This window comes from Mus musculus, chromosome 1 (genome assembly GCF_000001635.26).
Source record: "Mus musculus strain C57BL/6J chromosome 1, GRCm38.p6 C57BL/6J".
In the NCBI taxonomy this organism is placed as follows: Eukaryota; Metazoa; Chordata; class Mammalia; order Rodentia; family Muridae; genus Mus; species Mus musculus.
The window spans coordinates 166,279,316-166,307,164 of NC_000067.6; the positions used below are offsets into that span (position 1 = coordinate 166,279,316).

General features: G+C 44.7%; 1 protein-coding gene across 8 annotated transcripts in view; it reads left to right on the forward strand.

Annotated features, from left to right (window-relative positions):
* The window catches only part of Ildr2 (immunoglobulin-like domain containing receptor 2), a 62,773-nt gene that overhangs the window by 25,256 nt on the left and 9,668 nt on the right, over nucleotides 1-27,849 (forward strand). For 3 of the 8 annotated variants that reach the window (NM_001164528.1, NM_001357432.1, XM_006496594.4), the window contains exons 4-7: nucleotides 12,101-12,157; nucleotides 15,276-15,422; nucleotides 16,437-16,613; nucleotides 24,187-24,300. The exons of 1 other annotated variant lie outside the window; for it this stretch is intronic. In NM_001164528.1, the coding sequence (NP_001158000.1) occupies nucleotides 12,101-12,157; nucleotides 15,276-15,422; nucleotides 16,437-16,613; nucleotides 24,187-24,300 (495 nt within the window). The remainder of the gene's footprint in view (nucleotides 1-12,100; nucleotides 12,158-15,275; nucleotides 15,423-16,436; nucleotides 16,614-24,186; nucleotides 24,301-27,849) is intronic. 4 more of the 8 variants (NM_001357428.1, NM_001357430.1, NM_001357431.1 and 1 more) reach the window with 4 other exon arrangements.

A 27,849-nucleotide genomic window follows, 5' to 3' on the forward strand; every position in this document is an offset into this window, starting at 1 on the left:
CCTGAGATTAGAATAAGAGGATGCAAGCAAGGGTGCTTAGCTCAAGCTAATGGTAAATAAGAGGATTTTTCAAATTTGAAATTATAGGTGGATGGGAGAAATCACAGAAGCTCCCTCTTTGATGAGCTTTAACACATAGAACAAGTTCAATCCAGCTTGCTTAGATACAAGGAAAACAATATGGCTTTCCACAGGCTTTCGGTGATTTTTTTTTTAATTTCATTTCAAAGGCCCCTGGATTTAAAAATTAATTCTCCACAGAAGGTAATTCCTCAAATCGCCATTCACTGCTTTGTTTTGGTTTAATATTGTTTCCATCGCAGAAAGAAAAGATTTTGCTTATTGATCGCACTTTAAACCAAACAGCAAAGTGGGGAAGAAATTATCCCTGCTGTCACCTTGAACTGTCACATTTCCACAGTTATTTTGATCGCCAGGGATAGAGGTTCCAACTGACTTGGGTGTATCTTTTGGCATAGGTAGCAGGCAAACCCCAGGGGCATCCCCAGATTCAATAAATGAGCTCTGGTGGCTGATCGATCAGTGTGTCACAGAGCAGGGCTGTTCTTGCCTCTCCCTCCTGCTCCCTCTTCAGCTCCACTCTCGGGCAAGGTCTCTTCACATGAAACAATGAGGAGCTGGGCAGGCCCCTGCCTCTGCCTGCCTCAGGATAGACAGCTGCTCTCTCTCTCTCTCTCTCTGCAAAACTTCTAGCCCTGCTGTTGGAGGGAGGCAGTCCACCCCCACTGGGGCTACAGAGGGAAGAAGAAGCCCTTTCCCGAAGGAAACCAGGCAGTTGTTTCCAAATGAAGAGGAAAGGAATGCCAGGCAGGCAAAAACACACACTGTTAACATTTTGTGGAATTCGTCATCAGTTTCTGCTTCGTTATGGGCCAAATGTAGTGCTAACTGAGGAGGCCAGAAATAGGTGTGCTCTCAGCAGGTCCCCACGAGTAGGCACCAATTTGGGATTGATTCTTTCCCATAAATACAATGCTGTAGAATTACCTTTGTCTTCCTGTCATTTTTCTATTTTTTTCCTCCATCTCCTCCTGCGACTTACCCAAGAGTACTGCGTAGATTACCTAGGCAAGTAAAAGAATGGGCGGGCATGGACCTCTCTCTCTCTCTCTCTCTCTCTCTCCTTAATTCAAGCTATTCACAGTCCTGTGTCTGGTAGAAAATAAATGTCTCTGCTCACTAGTGTTTTTAAAAGCCATTAAGAACCGATTAACTAATCAATGGATTTGAGGGAGGGGATATCTCCCAGGAGGTGACTCCAGGGCTACTTAATGGAAGTATTTCCTAAGATTGTGTGGAAATGCCCTGGCACCCATCCCTGCTTCCCTGCAGTTCCAGTTTGAATCCTGTCCCACATCCCAGTGATTTCAGTTCAGGCTGTTCAGAGAGGCTACTTGTTGCCAAGACTCCCCCTCCCCCTCATCTCCCTCTTTGCCAGCCATAGCCTGGTGCTGCTAACCAGGGAGATTTGCCCATTAGAAGGGCCTCAGCTCCCAGAGTTCCCATGGCAACAGCCTCCTTGGAGGTCTTTTGTTGCCTGCTAAAACTTTGATCTCAGAGAGTGGCTGCTGCTGTTTCTCTCTGGAAGATTTACAAACAGAGGGAGAACGGTAAAAGAATTGGGGAAGAAAAAAGAAGTTTACTCCTGGCAGAAGGGAGAGGTGGGGGAAAGGAATTATCAGAGCCACACTCTGGCCCCAAGTCCAGAGAGAGAACCTTCCTTCCGAACTTCCTAATTCTGCATTCCTCTCCCCACATTTCATTTGCAGACTTGACCATGCTTCAGGCTTGGGCTCATCCCTGGTAGGGTGGAAGCATCCTACTTTAGCACACACCAGCACCTTCAGAATTCTAGATGGCTTGAGATAATTCCAAAGACTCCCATGAACAGAGGGGCAAAATGAGGGGTGGGCTGTTCTGGGCAATGCTCTCATGTCTCTTCTCCAGCCTCTTTGTCCTATCCCTGGCCTGGTCTGCCCTAAAATTTACTCAGACGCCCTTGCTGTTTTTATGAAGAATGAGAAAATGTATTGAAAGGAGAGAGGAGAGCCAGAGGAGTTACCCAGGCATCTAACTCCTCTTAGAAACTGTAGCTAGGAGAAGAGGCAGAGAGTCCCTCCAAGATATGGAGCCAAACCTTTGATGTTCTGGGCAAGCTTCTCTTAGTTTCAGGAACTCATTGCATAATCCTAATCTTGCTCACTGATAGACACCACAGAGCAGGTCAGTATTGCTTCAATTCAGATTTATATTTAAATTGTGATAAAAAAAATTTCATGAGTATTTTTAGCTGTACTGGGATCCCACACAATGAAGACACAAAATACATAAATGACTTCATTGTGTCCCTGTTAAAACTTTGTGTCCTTTATGAAGATAAAAGTTGTGGTTTGGTGGCGATGAAAGAACAGTTAAAAAAAAAAAAAGGATTAAAGCTGTGCTTGGATAATAAGTATCTGTGTCACAGGTTCTCAGTAGAGGGGTGCTTGCTCTGCAGGAGACATTTGGCAGTGTTTGGATGCCTGTTTTGCTTGTCACGCTGGCCAAGAGTTATGAACCCAGTGAAGAGAGGCTGGGAAGGCTTTGGAGCCTCCTACAATACAGACTAGTTCACGATACTCATGCTCTGACTTTACACATCCCAGATGCCAAGTGTAAGGAAGTCCACTTGGATACTGCACATGGTCCAGTGTGAGCATGGCATAGAGGCTTGGGGCCAGACAGCCCTTGGTATACTAATACGAGCTTAGTTTCCCCAATCTGTAGGAGAGAGGGGTCTTAAAAGTCATCCCAAAGGCTGGTTGTTAAGAAAAAAATCCAGTAGCTATTAGTTCCTTCTCTTACCTCTTGCCACTCTCCACATGCCCCCACCAGTGTGTCATCTCTAATCTGAGGGAACCCTCTTTAAGGAAATCTATGTTGAAGTATTCCTGCTAAACGGTTGGTTTTTTCTTAAGCAGATTTAATGAGTCTCTTGTGAATTGACCGCTAAGAATAGACTCACATTTTCTCATTGACGTCCCAGCCCCCTTTGAAATCATCCTGATGGTGATAAACTTGGGGTTTATCTGACCCAACACACTTTGTTATCTTTGGGTTGTCTCATTTTGGCACCCCGTTTTCTGAGGCATTAGGATGTACAGCTCCCTTCAACTACATCAATCAAGCACTGCAGCCCAGGGAAAGAAGGTGCCTTCATGGAATGGTAGCTGGTTGGAAAATATACCCAAAGACTTCTGACCTGACACAGCTTTGCATTGCCCTGCGTCGCTTAAAAACCAAATGAGGCCTGGCAGACGCTCTTCATGAGTGCCCAGTCCCTCAGCCACCCCAGCCAAGGCTGGCCCCAAGCCTGCTCTACCCTCCCTCCTCACAAGCAGCCCAGCTCACTGTTTTTGCCTCACTTGTTGCCCATCCCTGTGGGAGGAACACGGCCTTCAATTAGCGTGCATTCCTGACCACCTCGGTTGCCGTGGTTACCCCGGGAGGTGCTGGAGCAGCTGGGTCAACCCGCGCGCTCTTTGTAGTCTTCTGAGCCCTTGCGTGGGGGAGGGGACACAGGGCCAGCGCTGGAGTGGGTGGTACCGGGAAATCGGCTCAGTCCCCCAAGGAAAGAATGGCAGTCCGTCAAAGCGGGTCAGGAGACAGTTCCATTTTCTCCAAAGCCAGCTGCCTCTATTCAATGCATGCAGGTTTGGTTCACACGGGGACAGCGCCTCGGATTTTGTTGAATTGGCTTCCCAGAGAGGGCTCTGGGAAAGGGTCCATCATGGAAGCCCTTTATACCCCAAGAGCGCTTCGCCACCAAGGAAAGGGCAGGAACTCTGGCCTGAATGACCTTATAGCAGTGTACCCTCAGTGCCTGTCTGAGACCTCAGGGCTTTTTTGGTTAAGGAAAGTAGTGGTCCCTGAATATTGGATCAAGTCTAGTGGATATCATTGTGCAAATCTGTTTCACCCAGCACAATAAAGTGCAAGAAACCACACTGATCCCCACAAACTCAATTTCCTCCTTCAGTGGTGTCCCGCCATCCTCATCGAATTTTGAGTCAGTCTAGCTCTCTTCTATATTCCATCATCTCAGACCAAGTCAAGCATGTTATATTACTAATGATATTTTCCATCCATTCACTGTTTTGGGGGCCGGAGGTTGGATCACTAGAGCACTTTGCACAGGCCAAGTACCTTTGCAACCATTATTATTGTTTGTTAGTTTCTGTCCGTATGTCTTTTAATTAGATCACACGGTGTCACGATGTATCCCAGTAATCATTTTTCTAGTTGCAATTGCAAGACGTGTTGCGATTTTTTTCAACAATCTCATCCAACATTTTGTACATCCAGAAATTATAGTTTCATTATGTAAGCAGAGGAGTTCCACAAGCACAGGCTGATTTCAGCCATTCAGTGCAAATACCAGGAGATTAAGAGGCACCATGACATCATGGGGATGGGGGTGGATGTTTGGGTGGGGGGCAGGGAGGACAGCTGGAGTCAGTAGACCCCAGTTCTATTCCTCGATTGCTTTTTAGGCAGTTATACAACTTTCCTTAAGATTCTTAATCTCTCTGGTTTTCTGAAGACATCGGATGGAGGCTGTGGTAACCTTTGTGGTCCTTTGGAGCCATAAAATATGATTTAAAAATGTGTAAATAAAAGAAGTCAAGGCCTTTGACCAAACATACAACCCACTGCCAAAGACCTGGAAGCCTTTATTAACAGTTAATTGCAGAGGGTCCAATAGTAGTCACTATATAGAGAGAATTCACTGTCAGGGTGATTCTCCTCTAAGTCTATAATTTAAAGTGAACTAAAATATAAAAGACACAAAAGGAAAAAAATAAACACAAGAAATGCTTAAATACATAGTTTATAAATATATGTGAAGGAAAAGGAAGCTCTATCCACATTTGTGACAGATAGTCATAAACTATATTTATTGGAAGCATGGTTGCCATGGGAATATAGAATAAAATCAGGCATGTGTGTGCCCCTGGGAAATTTCCAAATATATTTGGTATTTTAAATAGCCATAGAAACAACCCTTAGGAGCATCTTTACACATACGGACAAGGGCCAGAGGAAGGCACCTGCTCTCCTCTGAGAGGTAGAAAAGCAGTATTTTTGAGGATTGGGAGTGGAGTGTGCAGAGGGTGGATACAGTACAGCCCTGCAGATGGATCCCGAGCATCCCAGGAAAGCTTGGAAGCATTCAGCAGAAAGGAGAAGCTGGAACCGCAAAGACTGGGGAGGCGTTTGCCACCCTCCTGAAGAGGAAGTTCGCTCTCACGGTGCCCTGGCATGCCTGAGAGTGGCTCTTGTTATCTTATTCAAAGAAATGGACAGAGATCACCGTGCTCTGGGCAACACAGGGATGGAAGAACTGCTCTCACCTCACCGTTACATGAGTTTCTCAGCACTCTGTCTGCCTGCTGCATGCAAAGGAGCCAGATTTAGTCCCCAAAAACAAGTTTGTATGGTATCTAGAATTTCACCTCCCTTTATACCTTGAAGGCTTTCAACTATCAGACCCTGAGCAGAAGTGTGACGGGCACAGACCAAAGCAATCTCTTAGGGTAAAATTTACATTCGTATTATATCTCTATAACCAATTCTTTTACCATACACCAGCCTTGTCTGTTTTCACTGGTGTGAGTGAGGTGGCAAGATGTTCTATTGCCTGGAGTACATCCTTGGCACTGAACACTGATTCCCGGATGCTAACTGTTTTGCCATATGTTGAAAACTGATGCATGTGTGGATTGACAACGGAACAGCTCCTTTATCTTCCCTATTAAGAGCTCACTGGATTGGGTGGAAGGTTCTATAAAGAGCAACATGTCAGAAGTCTAGCTAGAGGTGCAGCCTACCAAACCATGGGGATTTACTGTTGGAAAGCCTTGAAAGTTCTGATGGGTTGAATGAGGGGCCTTCTGGTACTAGGCTGCTAAGATGCTGAGCCTAGGGCATAGTCCCCACTCTACTGGGACCTCTAGCCTGCTAGGCACATGTAAAGGAATCACTGCTGAGAGATAAATGCTCCGCTGAAGGTGTGTGCAGTGTCCTTGGGGAGCCTGGAAGAGGAGACGACATCTTATTGTAGCAGCCACAAGGGCTCTGTCAAAACATACTGTTAGAGTCCTGTAGACCAAGTAATAAGTACTGGACCAATGCAATTCCAACACTTGTTTTGCTAAAGAATGAGATGAACTACCCTGAGGGCTGTGACTACCAAGGAAAGAGATTAGCACCTTGGGAGAAATTCGGCAAGGAAGTGAGCTATGAAATGTGCAAAGACAAAGCTATGGGATGGAGAAGTAGGAAGTGCAGCAAAGACTATGTCTCTGGCTAAAGCCTCAGGAACAGAGGGATCCTAATGTCCAAAAGGCAAAGGAGATGGCTACTGGGTAAAAGCACATTGCTGGATAAGCATAAGGACCTAGGATCTCTGTAAGTGCCAGCTGGACAGACTGCCTATAATCCCAGCTCATAGAAGGCATAGACAGAGGACACCAGAAGAAGCTGGCTAGCTAGATGAGCTGAATCAGTGAGCTCTAGGTTCAAGTGAGAGACCCTGTCTCAAAAATTCAGGTATAGATCAATTCAGTAAGATTCCTGATGCCAATTTCTGGCCTCCATGTGCGTGTGCACACATGCACAGAAGCCTGAACACACATATGTGCCCAAGCACATGTGAACGTGTATATACCCGTTCATACACATACGCACAGTCAAAGGAGGTTGACAAATTACAGTTCTTAGGTTGGTGTTTGAGCTTCCTGGGTGGGCGTGGCTAGAATGAGCCTCACAGATGACCTATCTCTGTTCCTGCTTCCGTCTACACCTGACAAAATAGTCATGTCTTTGACAAGTGAATGAATGAATGGGTGGGCAAGAGACATTCTGAAGTGAGCTGGTTTCCAGGAATATGTACAAACAGCTCAAATGGGGATAACTTAGAAGTGGCAGTCTGAGGAAACAGCTGGATTTGACAGTTAGGAGGTAAGAGATGCAAATCATGCATTCACAGTGCATGCTCCTACTCTGAGCATCCAACCCGAGGACCACGTGTGGCTGTGGCCTGGATGCCAGCGTGCTATGAAACTGATGCTTGTATGTGTGCGTGCACGAGCTCTTCAAGTGCTTTATGCTTCTGGCTTATTCATGTGGAAATTTTCTTAAAGTAATGGATTTTGCAAGCTTTGCAGAAAACTGAGTGCGTACACGAGAGCCACATTTTCTACTGATCGTTTGAGCTATGATTTGAAAAGAGTAAATATGGCCTTCTTGCCGCAGGGTCTGCTTCCCCTCTTTCCCTTAGACATTAAAGTGACTTGTAATTACCTCTCTTAAGCTGGATTCTGGAAGAATAACAGTGATTCGCAAGCACGGTGAAGCTCTGCTGAAACCCAGGCTGTATTTACCGCTATTGTCTCCGAGATCAGACCCTCGCTGGGCGAGATAGGAGAGAAGAAACGGATAGCACATTTCTAACCGACAGTAGCATTTCTTAGGAATTGTTATGGAAGGAGCTGGAAGCAAAATGGTTTTCAAAAATATAAGATTGCGGCATAAATTCAATTTTTAAAAAGCCGTTTAGTTCCAATAAAATCAGAGTCTTGGTGCAAAAGCCGGAGAGTCCCATACCTTCCTGCTGTTGATACAGCGGCGTTGTCTCTTATACCCAAACTCTTACTACCATGTGAATTCTAAAGACATTTCATTTCACCCATTCTACTGCAAGAGTCTCTCACCCACGCCTCCCTGGGGCTAACTGCACTCAAGTGCATGATGGGAAGCCTTCACCTCTGGAAGCCTCAGTTATTGACTGTTGCTTCAGGGAAAACGAGAGACTTGATGTGTGCGTGCCTGTTAGAGTGTCAAAGTTTGTGAATTCCTCTCCATGTTTCTGATACAATCTCTCTTTAGTTTAGAGTTTCCAATTACTAAACAATGAAAAAGCCCAGGGTGCAGGACAAAGGTCTCTTCATTGATTTGTTCCCCTACGATGCCCTGGTCTGCGTCCCCAGAAGTAAGAAAGGCTAAGAGGTGCTGTGTCTTACTGTTGCTTTGAAATCGTAATTTGGACACTGGTAACCAGAGCTGTCATTCTGCATGTAGGAGCAGTGTGAGAACGCTGTCAAGGGAAACCAAACAGCCTATGGAGAAATCCAGCTTTCGCTGTGTGCATAAACCCTTTTGGAGGATGCAAGCTCATGATCTCAGGGTTCTGTACAGCCCGCAGACATATTTTGTTTAGCTTCTCCACTCTTTAAAAAATTTATTAATTAAGCTGCTAACATTTTTAAGTTATCATATTCCACCATCAAATCTGGGGTCTGGTGAACTTGAGTGGAGGTTTATCTTATGCATTCTCATTGGGCAACAATGGGCTAGAGCCAAAGAGTGGTGGCCTCGTAAAGACACTGCCACTTGCCACATCCTGGTGTTCTCAGTTGTCTCAGAGCTGTGCACATTTGCACTACCAGCTAGCTCCTACAGACCTTTGGGTTTGAGGTCCCATTTACTGAGTATCGGGTTGGAGAACTAAATATGGTGTCCATATGAGGATATTTTGTAAGCAAAAATTGGTACCTATTAATAATTACATCAAAATCATGGGCATAAATCAGGACTCTCTCAGAAAATGGAAAGATATATATGAACCATTACATCCCAGTCCTTCCATCTACTATGAGAAAACTGAGACCAGGAAAGGGAGGGATTTGCCTGAAGTAGTCACCGTATACACCATTCCCTACTGCCTTGACCCCCACTCCAGTGTTTTTATGGTATAACAAGTGGAATAAGTATGAAAATCATATCCTCTTTGGCCATCTGGATATCTTGTAGTTGATGAATATCATAGCCAGATGTGGTGACAGCACATCTGTAATCGAAGCACTCAAAAGGCAGAGAGATAGGAGGATCGTGAGTCTCATGCTAGGCTGGGCTACATAGCAAGACTCTGTCTCCAGAAACTGAAATGAATGAAGGAATAAGTAAATAGTCAAAAATTATACACACACACATACACTTGTCTATCATCTATAAATAATATGGCTAAGGTCATGAGACCACCTACATATTGGTAGCTTATATAAAGAATAAATTTATATTATGATCCCAATTAGTTATGTGGCCCACGGTATACCTGGAGACATTTCAAACACTGGTAGACCTGAGGTCTTCAGAATAAGCATGATCCAGTTTCTCACTTAACTACATACAAGATGGAGATACCATTTGTCTAGGGAGGAAAACACAACAGGAACCTACCATCAAGTGTCTGATAACTGTTATGTTTACAAACCTTGTTTGTTCCTCTCTTAGTCACTGGCTATTATTATATGGTAATGAGCACTAAGTATGTGTGAGATGTCTAAGATCCCAGTTTCTTAAACCCTTGACCATCTGCTTATTTCCTTGTTTCCAAGACGTATTTTTAGAGAACATTCTGGATGAGATCATTATTATAATCATGTGCTCAGATTTTGATACCCAACTCCATCTCATCTCTTACCTAGGGAATTGTGTAAGTCCGAGGGGCACCTCTTGGTATATTGTGAAGGAAGTCTTCTATAGGATACCTTCCTTTTATTTTTTTTCTGTTATATTACTCTCATACAATACATTCTGACCACAGTTTTTCCCTCCCTCCACTTTTCCCAGTCTTCCCCCATCATCTTCCCTCACTCCCAGATTCACTCTTCCTCTGTTTCCCTTCAAAAACAACAGGTCTAACAGGGATATCATGTAACAAGTTACAGTAAGACCGGGTGCAAACTCTCATATCAATGCTGAGCGAGGCAACTCAGTAGAAAAAGGGCCCCAAGAGCAGGCAAAACAGTCAGAGAGACCCTCTACTCCTACTGTTAGGAATCCCACAAGAACACCCAGCTACAACAACTATAAGGTATATGCAGCGGACCTAGCTCAGACCGATATAGGGTCCCATGATTGTTGCTTTTCTGTCTCTGTGATCCCCTATGAGACCCGGTTAGTTGATTCTGTACACTGTGTTCTCAAGGCTGGATGCCTTTCTTAACACTTAACACCCAGTTGGCTCTCCTCCTAAGAGACCTTGCAAGCCTCAGAAGCATCTTCCAATGTCAGCTGTGCAAAGATGGAGGCTCAAGAAGAGAGATTTTCTTGCCAAGGCTTGCTATAGCAGAGCTGGCCTAAAGCATCAGCCTATGATAATATTCCTTGAGAATATGCATGTAGCTTTCCAAATGTGGACCTGTTGCCCTTGCAGGAGGCTTGACTAGGATGCATGTTACCATGGTACCTTCCTGCTCCTGTGGAGAGTCTAGGAAACAGAGCAAGTGATGATTTCTTTCTCGCTACTCACTACTGTCTTTCCTCACTGGCTGGATCCCCTCCCATGTCCCAGGTGCCTTTCCCCTCCTTTAACCTTTGCCAAAGCTGATTTTTGGTGGACTTTCTTAGCTGTGACTTCTAGACTCAGAATGTAAACCACACATTTTGTTTCCTACACTTGATCTTAGCCAAAAGGCTGGGAAGCAATAAAGTTCTTTTCTAAATGAGCAAAACCCATGTGCATGAGTTTTGTTTTTATATGAAAGTCAGACTTTAGACAGATGGGTGGAAAGGTATAGTGTGCTGTGTGTGTATGTGTGTGTGTGTGTGTGTGTGTGTGTGTGTGTGTGTGTGTGTGTGTGTGTGTTCAAATCTGGACTAATAGTACTTCCAAATATACCTCTTGTTGCATCTAGTTAAATGAGAAGATTCATTTATGTTTACCATTTAGAGCTCAAACATACCAGTGTTTTAAATATCTCTAGATATGTTGTGCTCCAAGTCATTAACTAGATCCATAGTGGAAAGTCATCCTTGGTATAAACTACAACACAGTGGACCTGTGGAAATACCATGTTCAAGAGCTACATGTGGTTACTGAGCCCTTAAAGTGACAATATGTTGCGGATAGTGGTGTAAGTGAAAAAAAATGATATTAAATTCATTGTTTCTGTTCGTATTTACATTTCAATGTTATTACTAGAAAAGATAAAATTACCAGTGTTGTTAGCATTGTACTGCCATTGGATGATGCTGTCCTGGAGATGTTTGCCGTGTGCTGAAACAAAGAAGGATACAGGTGCATGGCTTAGATGTCCCTTGGTGACCTTTTATCATCATGGGACAGATGGGATGTTTGCTACTTGCGTGCTGGCATAACTTTCTATGCTATAGTTCCAGGGTGGTAGGGATACCTTAGGCCTTTCCCTTAATATAAGAATATGGTGAAAACGTGCAGAGTATCTTCTATAAGTCAGGTTCAGCTCCCCCCTCACATCATCATATTTCCTGTACAGCTCTTCACTCCCTAGAGTCCCGGAGGGGCACCTGTTCTGACACTACTCTTGAAGTTTCTATGCAATATCACACAGAAGGCACTTGGGTACATACCACGCCAGCTGTGGGTGCCATATGGAAAAACCATACCATATACATATGTACGGAGTATTTCTGAAGCCAGAAGGAGTGGAGAGGAGTGTGTGTAGCCAGCCTAGCGTTATCTTTTCATCGCCTTTGAACATTTTAATCATTGAGATATCTTTAAGCCATAAATAGAACCATGTAGCTAGTTAACTCTAAGTTAAAACCAAATATGTACTTTTGTTTTGATATGGACATGGGGCTGTGCATGGATTGTATGAAAATGGAGATTGAATGTTTAGATACAGATGGGTTTGACTTTCCACTGAAGTGTGTGGAGAAGGATGTGTGAACGCACGGGGATGGTGCGTGTCAGCCTGCTCAAGCAGGATTTCTCCTTCGGAGGCAGAGATTTCCTCTTCCTATAAACAGTCAGAGATGGGCTCACCTCTCTGCTTCCACCTAGGGTAGGTGCACCCTTCCCTTGCACGGCCACCAGAAGTGCTTGGCATCGTCATTCCCTGTGATCAAGGCCAGCCTTAATGCACCTCTCCTAGCACAGAGCATGCAGACCAATGGCCCTATGAGGGCTTGGCACTGCTGGGTGCCAGGAACAGGGCTGAGTTTTCCTTTGGAGTAACCTCTTTCCTTCTTCTTTTGCTTCTACTCCTTCTAGGCAGGACAGGGCTGCTTGCTGATCTCTTGCCCAGTTTTGCTGTGGAGATTATGCCAGGTATTCGGTCATTTAACTCTTCATTTGCTGTCGCTCCATCTGTCTGCTTCTGCGTTAGTCACTAATTACTTGTTGAGTTTTTTGTTTTTCGGGTTTTGGTTTTTTTTTGTTTTGGGGGGTTTTTTTGGGCACATTGATCCGTGTAATATTTGTTGTCTTTACCAGGATGAACTAATTCCCCTGGATGAGCCTTTTACGTACCTTCTTTTTCTAGGTCCTAAAAGAACATTGAGAATTAAGAATAAGTGGAGATGGGGACCCAGTCCCTTGCTGTCAGGCATGCAGCTTCATGGCTTATCTTGGGGCCCATCTCAGTATTTCACTTGTACCCAGATAATTATATGCCCTTGAGTATTATTTATTTATATTCTTTATTTCCCAGATTATATGCTTACCCATTCACTATTATACAATCATGTTACACTGAAGTGCCTTTTGTAACATTACTGAAAAGAAATCTTTTTTTTTTTAAATAAGAAAGACATATCTTCCTTCCTGCCAAAGCATGCATTCCCAAACCCATACTTGTATATTTAGACACTGGAAATTCCTAGGCACACATGGACCATATGTCAAGATCACGAACCCAAATACAGATCTGCATCTCTTCATATAGCTTCAGGTGAAGGTACCAGCCAGACAAACCAATCTGGTGCTGAGCTGTAGCTGTAGTTGAAGGAGGTTCAGGGGGAATTGAAATTGAATTATAGAAAAGATGAGACTCGCAAAAGGAATAGCAGAGGGTATAATTAGCTTTGATTTCTGCCATATCGTTAAGGTCCTCCTAATAGCAAGAGAGAAAGATTAAATAATTCTGGCTATTTGTTTTGGATTGATTGAAATTTTAAAAAACGTCCAGAGTCTTCGAAATCCAGCTTTACTAATTGTTGTTCTGTGAATCAATCCAGCCTTTTATCTTTAGTTGGCCAGCCAAACTCAGACCCTTTTCCTTATTGCTATTATCCTCAAGGACACAAAGAGACAATGTAACCTCTCTTAACAAGACTCCACTCCATTTTTTTTCTTTTTTTCTTTGTTTTTGTTTTTGTTTTTGTTTTGTTTTGTTTTTTTTTTTTCAAGACAGGGTTTCTCTGTGTAGCCCCAGCTGTCCTGGAACTCACTCTGTAGACCAGGCTGGCCTCGAACTCAGAAATCCTCCTGCCTCTGCCTCCCAAGTGCTGGGATTAAAGGCATGGCCCTCCCTTTTTAAGCATTTATTTACACGGATAAAAATGTCACATGCAATGTTTCAAAGTAAAAAAGTTGTAGCTCCCAAATCGGAGGCGGAGTTTCTGTAGTTTATATCCAGTCATGCTCGCCTCAGTTTCCTTCTCTTTGACCCCAAGAACCCCTTCACTGACTTGTTTATTTATTTACCTGTTTATTTATTGAGAAGGGCTCTTGTTACTGTAGGCTTGCCTCATCTGATACTTGCTGTGCAGCCCAGGCTAGCCTTCAATTCACAGCAATCCTTGCTGGAGAAAGCACTTTCCCGAGTGCTAAGATTACAGGCATGCTCTGCCAAACCGATCTCAGACAGCATTCGTTTGTTTCTCAATATAACCTGCTAGTCTTTATGCTTAACCGCTCCAATTCCCTCTAGCTGACCTAAACAACCTCAGAGATAAACCCTACCCTCTTTAGTTATTTACTTACAAGGCTTGGGCTCAAGCCACTTGCTATCGGTTATCCTCTACAAAAATGTTCTCCACACAGTTCAAGTCAGACACAGAGCTTTCTCATTCCCTAGTAGAAGAGAGGTTGGCTTGGCCTTGAGTGTATTGCAGGTGGATACGTGGGGGCCAATCAAAACTACGAGCTGTTTGTTTTCTCTCTGAGGAAATGATGTCCCAACCAAAGGTCAAATGACTCAACAACTGTCACAAAACTCTTTACATATAAAAGTCACATTCTCAAGTTCTCAAATGAGTACTTGTTTAATGGAAGGGACAGTTAATAACCAAACTTTTAAGAAAAACAATATCTACTGAAGCCCATCATAAAGGGATTTTGAGTGGATGGCTTTTAACTATCTTGATCTTTTGGCTTTGAAGGAAAGCATGGTTTATAGCAGTGTGTCCAAGTCTCCAGGAAAGATGTGGGCTCATTGCAAGCCCAATAGCATGATATTGAGACAAGTCACCTGAGAGTCATAGTCACTTTTACGTAAGCCAGATAGAATTTGCTTCCTTTTAAATCTTTTGGATGAACAAATTAAAGGAAATTAATGTTCAGCCTCAGACAGAGTTATGAAAATTATAGAAGTCGACAAACATATTAGCCGTGCTATTCATCAGTGCTCTGAGTCACTTAATTCTTGGCTATGCTGGCTGGCTGGCAGCTCATCTTGAGGGTGATCAAATCAAACCCATACTCTAGGGATAGGGGCTATAACTCTATTTGAAACTATGCCTCACCCCTCTACCCCCACTAACCCTGGATAGTTATTGAGCTATAAGCAAGAGTTTTGGACTTCTGCCCTGTAGCTAATGACAGGAAAGGTATCCCAGGAAAGGTATCCCAGGAAAACAGACCAATACACTCTGAGCCTGGACCATATAAAGGTGCTCTATATAGGCCACAGAGGTGTATAGGCCTACCTCAACCTAAAGATTTACAGATTTTGTTTGTTTGAGGTGGGGTCTCACTTGTAGTGCAGGCTGATTTGATCTTTCTGTCTCAGCCTTCTGAGTGCTAGAACTATGACTATGGCCCACCATGTGAAGCAAGGATCTTTAACTTATAAACAAGATTGGCTTCATTATAAAAGACATATGTTTATAGAAGCCACCAGTTAGGAGCCCAGCACACAATAGCCCACCCCTCAGCTTTTGTCTGACCTTTGTTCCAGTTAGGAACCCCAAAGTCTCCAGTCACAGAGCTGGCTACTTGATGTACCCCAAGAGATACAGGCCACCTGGTTCTCTTTTTGCTCTGTGTCCTAGTATTTCTCACTCTGGGTTCTTCATGAGTCTGGGGGCCCTATGTCCTGGCTAGATAGATGTCCTTTTTTCCCAGGTCCTTCCCACTCACCTCTTTTGCAGGGAGACACCCATCCATGGATGCCGTGTCCTGAAAGGGGGCTACCTCGAGTAGATTTCTTTATGCATCCTTCCAGAGTGGGTGTTTGTCGGCCTGGTGATCCTGGGGATTTTCCTCTTCTTCGTGCTGGTGGGGATCTGCTGGTGCCAATGCTGCCCTCACAGTTGCTGCTGCTATGTCCGCTGCCCATGCTGCCCAGATTCCTGCTGCTGCCCTCAGGCCTGTGAGTAGGGGTATGTGGGGCGATGTGGAGCCATCCAAAGAAATATCACCTCTCCATCTGACAGCCATGTGCCCTAGGGCTCCTCCTCCACTTCTTACCTCTGGCTGCAGGGAAGGCTGTTCTTGTTCTCCACCTCACCTCCATGCACATCTCTCCCTCTGCATGCGGTTTATCCACGCGTGTCATGCATTCCTAACGCTCATGGACATTGCAGATGAAAAGGAAGGGCGGAATCAGAATGGTGATGTTTGGGGTAACGCTGCACCTCTCCTCGGAGCATTCAAACAGAGACCTACCAAGGTCATTGCCCTTCGGTGCCGAGAATACCCTCCTTTTATAAGTGGGGTATAAAAACTGTGACTTTGGGGCACCATCCAGCAGATACCCATGAGTTGTATTTACACATAAGCTGAATATGACCACAATAGGGATCAGTCCACATTTGGGGATGCACAGGGTTAGCTCACTGGCCAAGCCCATGAAGGCATTGTGTTTGACATCCCAACCACAGACCAAATGCATCTTGAAAGAGAGAGGCACACTCCATCTTTAGAAACTTTAGGTATGAAACAGTGGTGGAAGGACCTGGGTTACTGTCTCTGTTTTTGAAAACACAGACAGGGGGCTATGTGCACACCCAGTGCTGGCTTTGCCTCCTGGAAACATCCCTCAATGACCCTTTTGCTACCCCCCACTGGAGGAACCATGGTAACTCCTAGACAGGGCAGTTCCAAGTGGAGATGCTGCCACAATGGCTCCTAGATCCATTTCAGTGTTGGTCAGTTACCAGACTCTAAACACTGTAGTTCCTCCCGTGGCTACCTGTCTCATGGAGCTGGAGGAACCCAAGCGGGAGAGGGTCTGGTGATTCCAGTGAACCAGTTCAGTCCTGGAAGAACGAGCAGATGTTTGTTTAGGAGCTCCTTGAAAGAATGGAACCCCAGGGATTCTGGGTGTGAGGGTTGTGGAGGGTGGGTCTACATAATCTCTCTTGCTCTTCATCTCCCTCCACAGTGTATGAAGCAGGGAAAGCAGCCAAGGCCGGGTACCCTCCCTCTGTCTCCGGTGTCCCCGGCCCCTACTCCATCCCCTCTGTCCCTTTGGGAGGAGCCCCCTCTTCTGGCATGCTGATGGACAAGCCGCATCCACCTCCCCTGGCACCAAGTGATTCCACTGGAGGAAGCCACAGTGGTAATTGTAGTCCCAGACTGCCCCACCCAATGTTGACTTGGGCCCTCCCTCATTCCTTGCTGATAAGGACAGTTAGTTCTTCAGTGATGTATCTTTGGAAAAACAGTGATCTCTGTTCCAGAAAAGGGGCCCTTCCAGCTGAGGTAGATATCTTTTGGGGTGCACTTCAGGCTTTCCAGGGGGCTAAAGGACACTCTGAGTCTTGCTTTCCTGTTCATGTTTTCATTAACTAAAACTATAAAAAGAAGGAGTTTGCTAAGTAAACAACGATCATGTGGTTAATAGTGATCTCATGCCCACCTGTATCATCGAGTGTGAGGGACAGTAGTCTGTGTAGGATGTGGTTTCTCAAAGGAGGGAATGGACCTTCGTTAAGACAATCCGACGCTGAAGAATATGGTGCTTAGAGTCCAAAGATAAAAGAGGTGGGACTACTACAGCATTTTCATGGAGGAGATGAGATCTGAACTGGACCAGGATGGATGAGAAGTATTTAGGAAAACTGTGTGGCGGCTGACTGCCCCAGCGAAGGAAGGTCAGTAGGTAGTTCAGTGGAATCCCAGGCACAGAATATGAACCTGTCAGCGAGCACCTTGGCAGGCTGCCTGGAAGAAGACAGAAGGGCTTGCCGGACACTACGGCCGGCCTTGACGCCTGTCTAAAAGGGCAAGTGAGAGCTGCTCCAGGTAGATGGTTGAGCAGAGAGCTGTCAGGTGGTAAGGTGGGAGGGAGGCTCAGAGACGGAGGAGGAAGCTCTGGATACATTGCTCAGGAAGTTGAACATCTGTTTTACTACGGTGGGAATCAAAATGCCAAGTAAATCTGAGAAATATTTTGAAAGAGAAGAGACGTTAAGAAATAAAGCAAAGAAGGAAAACTTCAGGATGACCTCAAGAGATCTAACACTGCCGATCAGAGGCAGGAATTAGACCATCGGTAAAGAGGGCTGATTAGAGGGATAAGTAGAGGCCAAGGGGCAAGCAGGATGGAGAGGTAGAGATGTGTTGTGGTACTGCTTACCGGAGGCATTCGAACAGGGTTACGTGGCTGTGAAGGTTAAGACTGTGTGTAGTTGGCTTCAGTGCCTGCAGTTTGTATATGTGGGAGGTGAGAAAGGGTACCCAGCCCACACAATGAACCTCCAGGGTCTGGCTGTGGCAGGAGTGGGTATCCTCTGTGAGTAATTGGTATTTGTGATTTTTTTTTCTCATCCCTGGAACTATTAGTAGATTTCTGACGTCTGAGTCTGAGGATGAGTCACAAACTGAGAAGGAAAAGCTAATGATCAAGGGCGTGCAGGGAAAGCAAGAGACCGGCAGCACAGTCCATTTCCCTGGAGGGAGGAGCGGGCAAAGGAAACAGCCTGGACGTCACACGGGCTTTTGGTTGCTGCGTTCCCTTTACACCCCACCATTCTTTCTCTGTATCAGTAGGACTCCTTCACCTTACTCTTCGTTTAATGAATTATCACAATAAACTAAGGCTTATTAATAAGCCTCTCCACTTTTTTCTTTCTTTTTTTTAATGTTTTCTTTTTTAAAATAGAGGCTTACTTGTAGCTCTAGCTATCCTGAAACTTGCTATGTAGACCAGACTAGACTTAATCTTTCCTCCTTTTTTGCTTGTTGCGGTTTTTCATCACTTTGACCCCATAGGACCGTACTAACCCATTGCAATTAGAAGTAGAAAAAAAGAATGTGTTATGACAAGAATTCCCAAGACTCAGGAGTTGCTGACTTGGCTGCTCACACAGTCTGGTGGCATCCATGCAGGACAGATTTCTTTCTTTCGTGCTGTCCTCTTTAGCACATGCTTCGTCCCGTTGGCTGGCTCCCTTGATGACAGCGATAGTTAGGAAAGGCATCTGCGATGAGCTATGTAGAAAAGAGCCCCGTGGTTACCAAGTGGGAGAGGGTAAGAGGCACTCCTTTCCCCACTGTTTACAGCTGCTACTCAGGTCCTTCTCTGTCGTATGACAAATGTGGGCTTCTTCCGGGCTGGTCTGGATCCATCGCCTTCGGGTTGTGGGCTGGATATCCACACTTCATCTGTTTTACACCACCCAGCTGTAACCTTCTGTCTTGCTGTCACCATTCAGAACATGCTCATGTCTCTTCTGTAGGAGTACAGCCGTTTGTAAAACACCCCAGTGTTGCTTCGCCATTCACCCTCCACTCCTCGCAGCCAAACCCCTTGAAAGAGCTTTTCCTATTCCATGTCTTGTTTCCTCCCCTCTCACCAACTCAGCTAACTTGCTCCTGCCAAGCCGCCTGATTGCTAAGTCTGATGGCTGCTTCTCCGCCCCCTTCTGTAAACCTCTCTCCTCTCCTCTAAAGCCCTGGCCGCCCCGTGCAATCATCTTCTGTGCCTTTCTGGCTCCACATTCTGTTCTGTCTCTACCTGTTCTGACACTGCTGCTTCCTATCTCTGTGCATCTTCCTGGCGTTGCTGTTCCTGCGTGGTCTGTGGTCCGCTGCCTGGAAAATCCTATCTACTCCCATAGCTTCAGCCGGCACCCATATGCTGATGATTCCCAGTCACGACCTTCCAAACTTCTGCTGCTAAGACCCTTACATCCAACTGTTTTTTAATGTCTCCAGCCAGATGTCTTACAGACTCTTAAGCCTTAGCCTCTAAGAATTAGTCAACTGTTCCTCCCCCCAACCCTCTTTTGCTTTTCTACTACAAACCAAAGTCTATATAACTCATCTTAGCGGGTAGCATCCCTCACTGTCTGCCTAACATCTCAAGTCATAACCAGGAACTCCTTACTCTTCACTCCTCTTGTCCAGTCTGTCACCAAGGGCTTCCGATTATACTTTAACCTTGAGCTGTTTTATTTCCCTCCACCTCTTCCGTAATTATCTTGGTCCTCGATGCCACTTCCTCCCGCCTTGCTTCCTGGCATCAGCTCCTCCCCTGACTCCTGCCTGCTCTCACCCATTTTTATCTGAATATACCTGGATTCCATTCATCCTGCTGACAAAAGAATGGAGTAGACAAGGAGGATTTTGAAATCTCATTTTAAAATTAATAGAGATGGGTGTGTGTGTCTCTATATATATATATGCCTACTGTATGTATACAGAATATGCAAATTTTAAGACTCACTTCTCCCACATTTGAGCTGCTGTCACCCTGGGGGTGGAATCTGGCAGCTGTTCCATCATCCATAAACAGCCTTACTGAGCTCATTAAGATAGGACAGGAAGGACAAGCCTAGATCCATGGAAGCACACCTTGGAGACCGCTTGCACAGGGTTTCTAAATCAGATTCGCCTTATAAATGAGGAAATTGGTTGGAAAAAATCTAGCCTTAATTAGGTCAAAATAGCAGCTTAAATGACAAGGTATTTTTTTTTGAGATTATAGTTTGGCATCATAGATGATTTTCTAATGTCCTCTCTCTAGTAAAGTTGGGAAAGGAATAAGAGAGAGGCTGCGGCATGAAGAACCACACAACCAAAGGGCTGGGACCCCAGGCTGAACTGAAAAACAGAAATAAATCATCTGTGACCCTGAGCTGAAACCCTAGCAGGAAAAGGTCCCGCTGGACTAACTGTGCTGGGATTCGGCCAACAGTCTAGGACATTGCTTATTAAAACACGACTGCACCTCAAAATGTTCTCCTGCCTTTAAATTATAGATAAAAACCAACCTGATACAATTCCACGCATGCACACACACACACACACACACACACACACACACTATATGACCTTGGATGGCTTCAAAAGTGTTGTATAATCCAAGCTAGCACCAACTTAGGGCAATTCTCTGGTCTCCGTATTCCATGGATCAAAGGCATGTGCCACAACACATGACTCTACCTTTTTACAAATCAAGGGATAACCCCAGCACTCAGGAAGCAGAGGCAAGAGGAGCCATGAGTTTGAAACCAACCTGGAGCGCATAGCAAGTTCAAAGCCAGCCATTAAAAAAAAAAAAAAAGTATGAATTTCCCCAGCTCGCAAAAAAAATTAGAAAATTGTAGTCTGTCAAGAGCGTTGCTAGCGGTTTGTTAAAGGAAGTAAAATGGGTAAGAAATACGTAGGAGTATAGAGAGAAACTGTAGCACCGTCAGAAAGGAGAACCACATTGTCAGAGAGGATGGGAAAGATTTTTCTGGTGACTCATGTGCTCTTGAGCACATACGAGACACGGAGCCAGATTCTATGGAAATGCAGGAAGAATTTAGTGTGCTCTACAATCAAACTTGCAGCTTATAATTTTATATAAAAATATCCACACCCTTTAAAGGGAGAATTGTCTTGATTTTTAGCAACTAAAACCCAACGGATGCTGCTCTAAGTCTGAAGAGCGATCATCTGCCTCTGTCTTTTGAAAAATTAGAAGAATTTAAATCTCTGAAGTCTCCAGGCTGCGGTGGTGGAGAAGTCAAAGTTGAAATATTATGGCACAGTGGAGTCTCTTTTAAATGACAGTCTTGAAAGCTAAAACTGTTCTCTTCCCGTGGGGCTGTAGTTACTGTATATTCTCGGAAATTGATAACTCATGCATACAATCTAATCTGTATCATAATGAGGAGTGTAATTTTTTTCTTATGACACTGAAAATGATCTAAACTCTAGTCCCAGCTTCCCCAACTGTGGCTCAGCATAGCTGCTCCCCCCTCTTCTGGGAGACAGCTAGTACCTAGTTATATGTAGTACCAACCCTCTCTAACCCATGACCTTTATTTTGGTGTCACTAAAGGTTTGCTGTAAAAGTGCTTCCCATATTAGGCAGAGCGGGGACTGCAGGTAGAGGAAACCCCTCCCTAAAGCCGACAGTCATGCTAATGGCCTTTCCTTAGAAAACGATCACCAATAATGACAGACACAAAACCTTCTTGCTTCCCCAGACTCCCATTTGAACCCTTCCCTTCCTGGTTAAAATTCTCCAGTAAACCAAAGTATGGCTTCCTGTGCCATACTTTGTAACCCACAAAACACTGCTAGTCACAGTTTTCATTCATTCATTCATTCATTCATTCACCCATTTAATCATGCCTTCATCCATTCATTTGAATGTGCATGCTTTGAGCGTCTAAAGTGTGCCAGGCTCTGTGCTAGATACCAGAGTTACATAGGCAAACAGAGAAATCTAGTAATTGTCTTCTGGGAGATTACGGCCTATGGATTAACACCAACAATACACTTTCCGTAGAAGTCATGAACCCCCCTCCAGAGGCTGGGAGACACTCAACAAATCCTCAGGACTTGTTATATATAAAGCACAGTCTTAGGCACATGCAAATCTTAAATTATAATGTCTCCAAAAATTTTAAGAAGATTATAGGCATCTATATAAAGAACTTGGAACAAACTAGAATATATTAAGGCCTATAATACAAATTCAAATCAAGTGATTTTTTTTTTAAGTTGGGAAAAAGACTGGAACAGAAAAAGACAAAATTATAAGAACCAAAGGACTGTCTTTGGATGAAGTGGCATTTAAGATGCTCCGATTCATTCTCGAGCACTTCAGTGTCCCACCTACTTGCTTTCAGTTGCCTCTCTTCTTGAAGTAATTACATGGAAACTGAGTCTGGGTGGGTCTTCATTCTCTGGAGGTCCCTGACTAAACCAGCCTCAGCACGCCCAGACCCCCGTTTCTCAGCCCTGCACCTCAGCCTTCAGACAGAGCTGCCTTGCCACAGACATAGCGGTTCTGTGGGATAATTGCATTTTAATTGAACTGTCTGTACCACTCTGTAAACGCCTCTGCAGAGATAGAAGAATGTGTAGCTTGATAAATAAATTCATCTCTGCTAATAATTCCTTCTGCGTAGGGTTTACGGGTGGACCTAACCTCTGGAAGAAGGTGCCACAGAGAAGTATGTGCTGAGAACTCATTAATTTTCTCTCTCTAAGTCATTTCACATGTCGAGATGGACACGGCCTGCCCAGTGTTCTCTCACATGGGAAGTCTGTGCACCTGCAAGAGGATGTGTGGGCGGCTTTCTCCTTCAGTGCCTGGGTTGTGATTAGAGCCCTGTAGAATTTTATCTCAATCTTTCATGTGAAGAGCTTTGGGCATCCAGAGACATAAAACATCTCTTTGGATGCATACACATTCTGTGTTTTCTTTATTCTCATTATGTGCACCACTGCCAGATAGAAGATAGGCCTGTGCCTCAAACCTTACCCTCCCTGGAGTGGTCTGAAGACCATGTGTGCTACCTACTTCACGCTTTATTATCTTGCCTTCTTCATTTGCCTCTTTTCAACCAACCAACCAACCCACCCACCAACCAACCAACTAACCAACTAACCAACCAAAGACAAACAAACCCTGCATCTCCCTCTACAATTTAGAGAGGTATGTCGCCCTAATCCAGTTAAGCTTCAGTCAGTGAGACCCCCACGATTCCATGCCCGGTGCTGCCCAGTGTTCCTCGCCATGCCCTAAAATCCTCCTTTGCCAGAGTGAGTTTTCAACCACAAAATTCGGCTACTTAAACCGCCTTTAAAACTTTAAAACGTAACGTTACGTGCAGGGACAACAGTCCCTACTTGTGTGGTGGTGAGGAACAACCATCCTGGTAAGCATTCAGCAGAGGGCCTGGCACGTTGTCATCGTCCAGTAAGTGTTGTCCAGTTGCCCCTGGTGCCCTCTCCTCATCCTCGTTTCCCCCCTATTTGTCCGCTATGCCTGTTGTCTCGTCACCCCTTGGGCTGGTGTTGGGCTAGACTTACGTGACGCAGGCAGAAACAGCCTTCGTCTCTGACACTGGGACTGATGGAGATGCAGAGGATGCTGTTAACCTGCTTTTTTTTTTCCTTTTCTTTCTTTCTTTCTTTTTTTTTTTTTTTATTAAGCCCTGAAAAAATAACACCTGTTTCTAACCACAAAGCAGCAGGTCGAGTTAATTTAGTCACATCTGAAATATGGCATTCCTCTTCCTAAAAGGAAAATGTTAAGGAGATAAACTGGAAGTGTGATTAGAAATCTCTGTGTTGTGCAGCTTGTTTTGCGCCTCTGTGTATGTAGTCTAGAATCTAATATTAGCTCTTAGGCACGCACCATCCAGCTTAAGGCTTTTTTTTTTTTTTTTGTCATCTCCCAGGCAACTAGAGGGTTTCAGCCTGCCTTTGTGGAGATCTGTGATGCTTGGAGATCTGTCTTAAAGTTACGTGCACTTCTACCAAGTGAAGGTGTGGACTTCCTGCTGGAGAGTGACATGGGTCCTAAACTGAGAATGGGGTCTCTTTCTCTTCCTGATAGCATGAGCTTGCTCCTCCACCAGAACTCAAAAAAGCTATGCAGAGAGAGGAGCCTTTAGTATAGCTGTAGAAGGTCAGACAACAAGAGGGACAGGATAGCAAATGAATGAAAGCATACTGCAGCGGGTTTGCTTGTTCACTTCCAGGATCTTCGTCCCAGTGGCAACCCCTGATCGAGGATCTCAAGTGTGCCCTCTGTGTATAAACTGTAGTTTACTATTTCTGGGCAATTGTTCTAACTGGGAACCATGTTTTTCTGCTTGGTTAAAAAAAAAAAAAGAATGGAGGCCTCCTTTTCTTGCTTTTCCTGTGTTTAGCTCACCCTCCTGTGCTTTCTCCAACAGTTCGCAAAGGTTACCGGATCCAGGCTGACAAAGAGAGAGACTCCATGAAGGTCCTGTACTATGTCGAGAAGGAGCTGGCTCAGTTTGATCCAGCCAGGAGGATGAGAGGCAGATGTGAGCATCTGTTAGTTTCATGTGATCTGTGCTTCATTAAGGATTCGGTAGCTGAAGATGAGATGGTGGGGGTTGGGGGGCCGAGGTCATCAGATTTGAAGCCCCGAGCCAGCAGGTATGCTCGTGACACTACCACAAAAGTACTTCTGAGAACATGGAAGGGAATAGAAGGGGATTCTAGTGAAAGCGTGTGTGGTTGTGGGGCAGTCTGTGTCCATTGCTGTGGCCTTATAATCCTGGTTTTAAAATGTTTCATTAGAACAGTCCCCCTTATAAGACTCCATTAGCAATCCTCAAAAATAGTGACTCACAATGTGGGATGGCTCCATCAGTAAAGCTATTGCTGAGCACGTGTGGGCTCAGATACCCTGCATTAGTGCAAACACGAGGACCCATGTTGAGACCTCAGCATCCAGAGCCAACAGATGACCTCTCTAGCCCCGGCCCTGAGCTGGCAGAGGCAAGCCAATCCCTGGAGCTCAGTGGGCACCCATTCTACTCAGTCAGAGAGCTCAGGTTCAGTGAGAGAGCCTTCCTCAAAAACTAAGGTCAAGAATATCAAGGAAGATATTACGTCAACCTCTCGCATTTATGTATATGAGCACAAATGCATGTACACAGACACATAGGCACACTCAAGTAAATACGCAGTAGGAGATTTTTCCAACCTGAAGGGCTCTGGCATTGAACAACCCAGATGCTGACTTGCCACATGGAGGCTTCAATGGAGTGAAAGAAGAAGTCTAGTAAATAAATCTAGGAAAAAGAGGCTGGCACCCCTGTGAGATGTCCAAACCGCAGAGATTTCGGGGTAAGCAACGAGGCTGCACTTTTTGTCAAAGAACCGTTTAATTACTAAGTCTGTTGGTGGCAGGGCCCCAACCCTTAACTTATCCAAAGCCCTTGGAGGCTGCAGCTGACACTGCTGAATCTTTAGAGTGGATTCCAAATTACTGTCTATCATGGGAGGCAGAACAGGGCAGGTCTGACTCGGATGGGCTAATTATCAAGAGGGTGCTGGCAAGCCTGGTAGTGAGGTCACTAGGCACTTTCTTTGAACCCTCTTCTTCTTGGAACCAACAAGAGACTTGATGGAGCTGTTGGGAAAACAGTCCCAGACTAGAGGAACTTTATTCAGATTAAGGACAACATATTCCACCCAGTTTACAATTCTAAATTCATCTCGTCTGGGTTGCAGCCATTGCTGCATCCTCCCACCTCCTGGACTATAAAAAGACCATCTCCAGATTGGAATGTCAGGAATGCAGATGTCACCACACTTGACAAGCTGGTTGTAACAGTGTTGTCATGGATCTCTGTTAGGAGGACAGAGACAGAGAGAGTCCTAGATCAAGGAGAAGCCAGGTATCACCACTTAGAGGAAAAGTTAATGTAATGATGGAGATCAAAAGAATGGAATGGAGTGTCTGTGACTTGTCTCGGCTGACTGAAGTGATCCGAAAGGTATTCAGAAACTGGCTGGTCTCAGCCTAGTGGGGCCTTAGAGTGGAAAGGAATCCCAGAGATGCTCTATGTCAGCCTGTGCAGTGTTCAGATGAGGAAGCAGAAGCTCAGGGAGTGTAGTGATGGAATTAGAAAAACCCACATAGAATGATTTCCAATCTTGTGACTCACACACAAATGCTTTTGAGCTAAGCCCAGACTGGCCTCCCCACTGTGATAATACCAGTGCTAGCATGTGGCCAGGGACAAGACCAGGACCCAGACCACCTAGTACCTGCAGATTTACAGTACAACGGCTGTGTGGACGACTCAGGAATAGAGTTCACTATGGAGGTTGGCTCTATTCTGAAGAGCAGGGCAGATCATGGACTGGGGCAATTTAAAAAAACACCCATAAGATAGATACCTTGGTTTCACAGATTTTGTAAGAATTGGGGGTGTGAAGTCCAGGTTCTTGAATTTATTGGCCACTGTGGTTCTCCTTTGTGCAACCCTTATAAGTGGTAGTCACTTCTGGTCGCTTATATTCTTGGGATGTCTAGAGCAGGAGTCTGCAAACAGTATCTCCTGGGCACAGGTATATATATAACAATTTCTGTTTTTTTTTTAAATAAAGTTTTATTGGTACACAGCCAGGCTAATTTGCTTACATATGTTCTATAACTTCTTGTTGAATGGTGGAACTGAATGGTTATAACCAGTATGGCTAACAAAGCTTAAAATGTTTATTCCATGGCTGGTCCTTTACAGAAAATGTTTGTGTATTCCTGCCCCAGACTGGCATTATTATTTCTGTCAAGGGCGACATTGATGTCATGTTCTACTTGGCAGAAATTTTAGTGTAACATATGCCCTGGGTAGTTTGTTACTATGAGTGGTCAAATGGTGATAGTTCTTACAATCTGGAGAAATGAGAGAGGTCAAGTATCACTTGAAATTTCGAGAAAATTCTGAGCCAACAATATTGTTTTGCAATGTTCTCACCATTGCAAACTAAAGCTCCCCCCACCCCGCCCCTGTATGCCTACTGGAATTGGGACTCATGGGAACTGTGAGGGAACATTGTAGATTTTAACCAATAGTCTGTGAGCTGCTTCCTTTTAAAATAGGCATAAAGGCTGGAGAGATGGCTTGGTGTATAAGAGTGCTTGCTGTTCGGACTTGAGGACCTTGGTGTAGATCCTGGCATCTATGTAAAAAGATAGACATGGTTGCAGTTTCCTGTAACTCCAGCTCTGTAACGGGGCAGAGAAGAGAAGATGCCGGGGCTTTTCCGGTCACCAGCCTAGCTCCAAATTCAGTGAGAGAATTAGGAACACAAGTCCGCTGGAGACATACACCTGGGCATGCACCACACACACACACACACACACACACACACACACACACACATCATCATCATCATCATCATCATCATCATCTTTCTCTAAGTGGTTTATGTTTAAATGTGTTATAATTTAATACCAAATGATCCCACGAGTAAATTATCATTCCTGTGTGCTCTCTCTCGGTAAGACAACACTAGGAGGTCCTGCTGTTGTAAAAAATTCCTCTGGTCCTCCCTGTACCACAGAGGATGGAGGGGAGGCAGAGGAAACCTGAGAGACCATATCTCTGCCCCCCACATCTAATTTTGGCTTCACCTTTCACTCAGCAGCAAGGACTAGTAAATGTTGTCTTTAATAATATTTTCAAAGTCTCAGTTAAAAGATTTAGAAAACAAGTGGATCAGTTACATTACAAATAGGTTCCCTAGATTTAAGTAAAAGGAAATTCAATATATTTCTAAGTTTTTAAAAAATAATCGAAATTTCTGTTATTTTTCTAGCTACATCATAACTCTGGTCCTAGTTCATAAGTACTTCTGCACAAAGCTAGGAAGTGAGAAATCTGTGACCGCATCTTTCTTACATTTTTTAGGCAGGGGCCAGAGTTCAAGCTACAGCCCAGTGGACACAAAGGCTAAGTCCACCTTCCAAACGTCTGGCCTAGCCACTCACAACCACAAACACCTGCAATCCTTTGATAGGGAGGGAAACAGGTCTACCCAGGCCTTAAGTAGGTCTGGTGAGCCTTGGGCAGGGC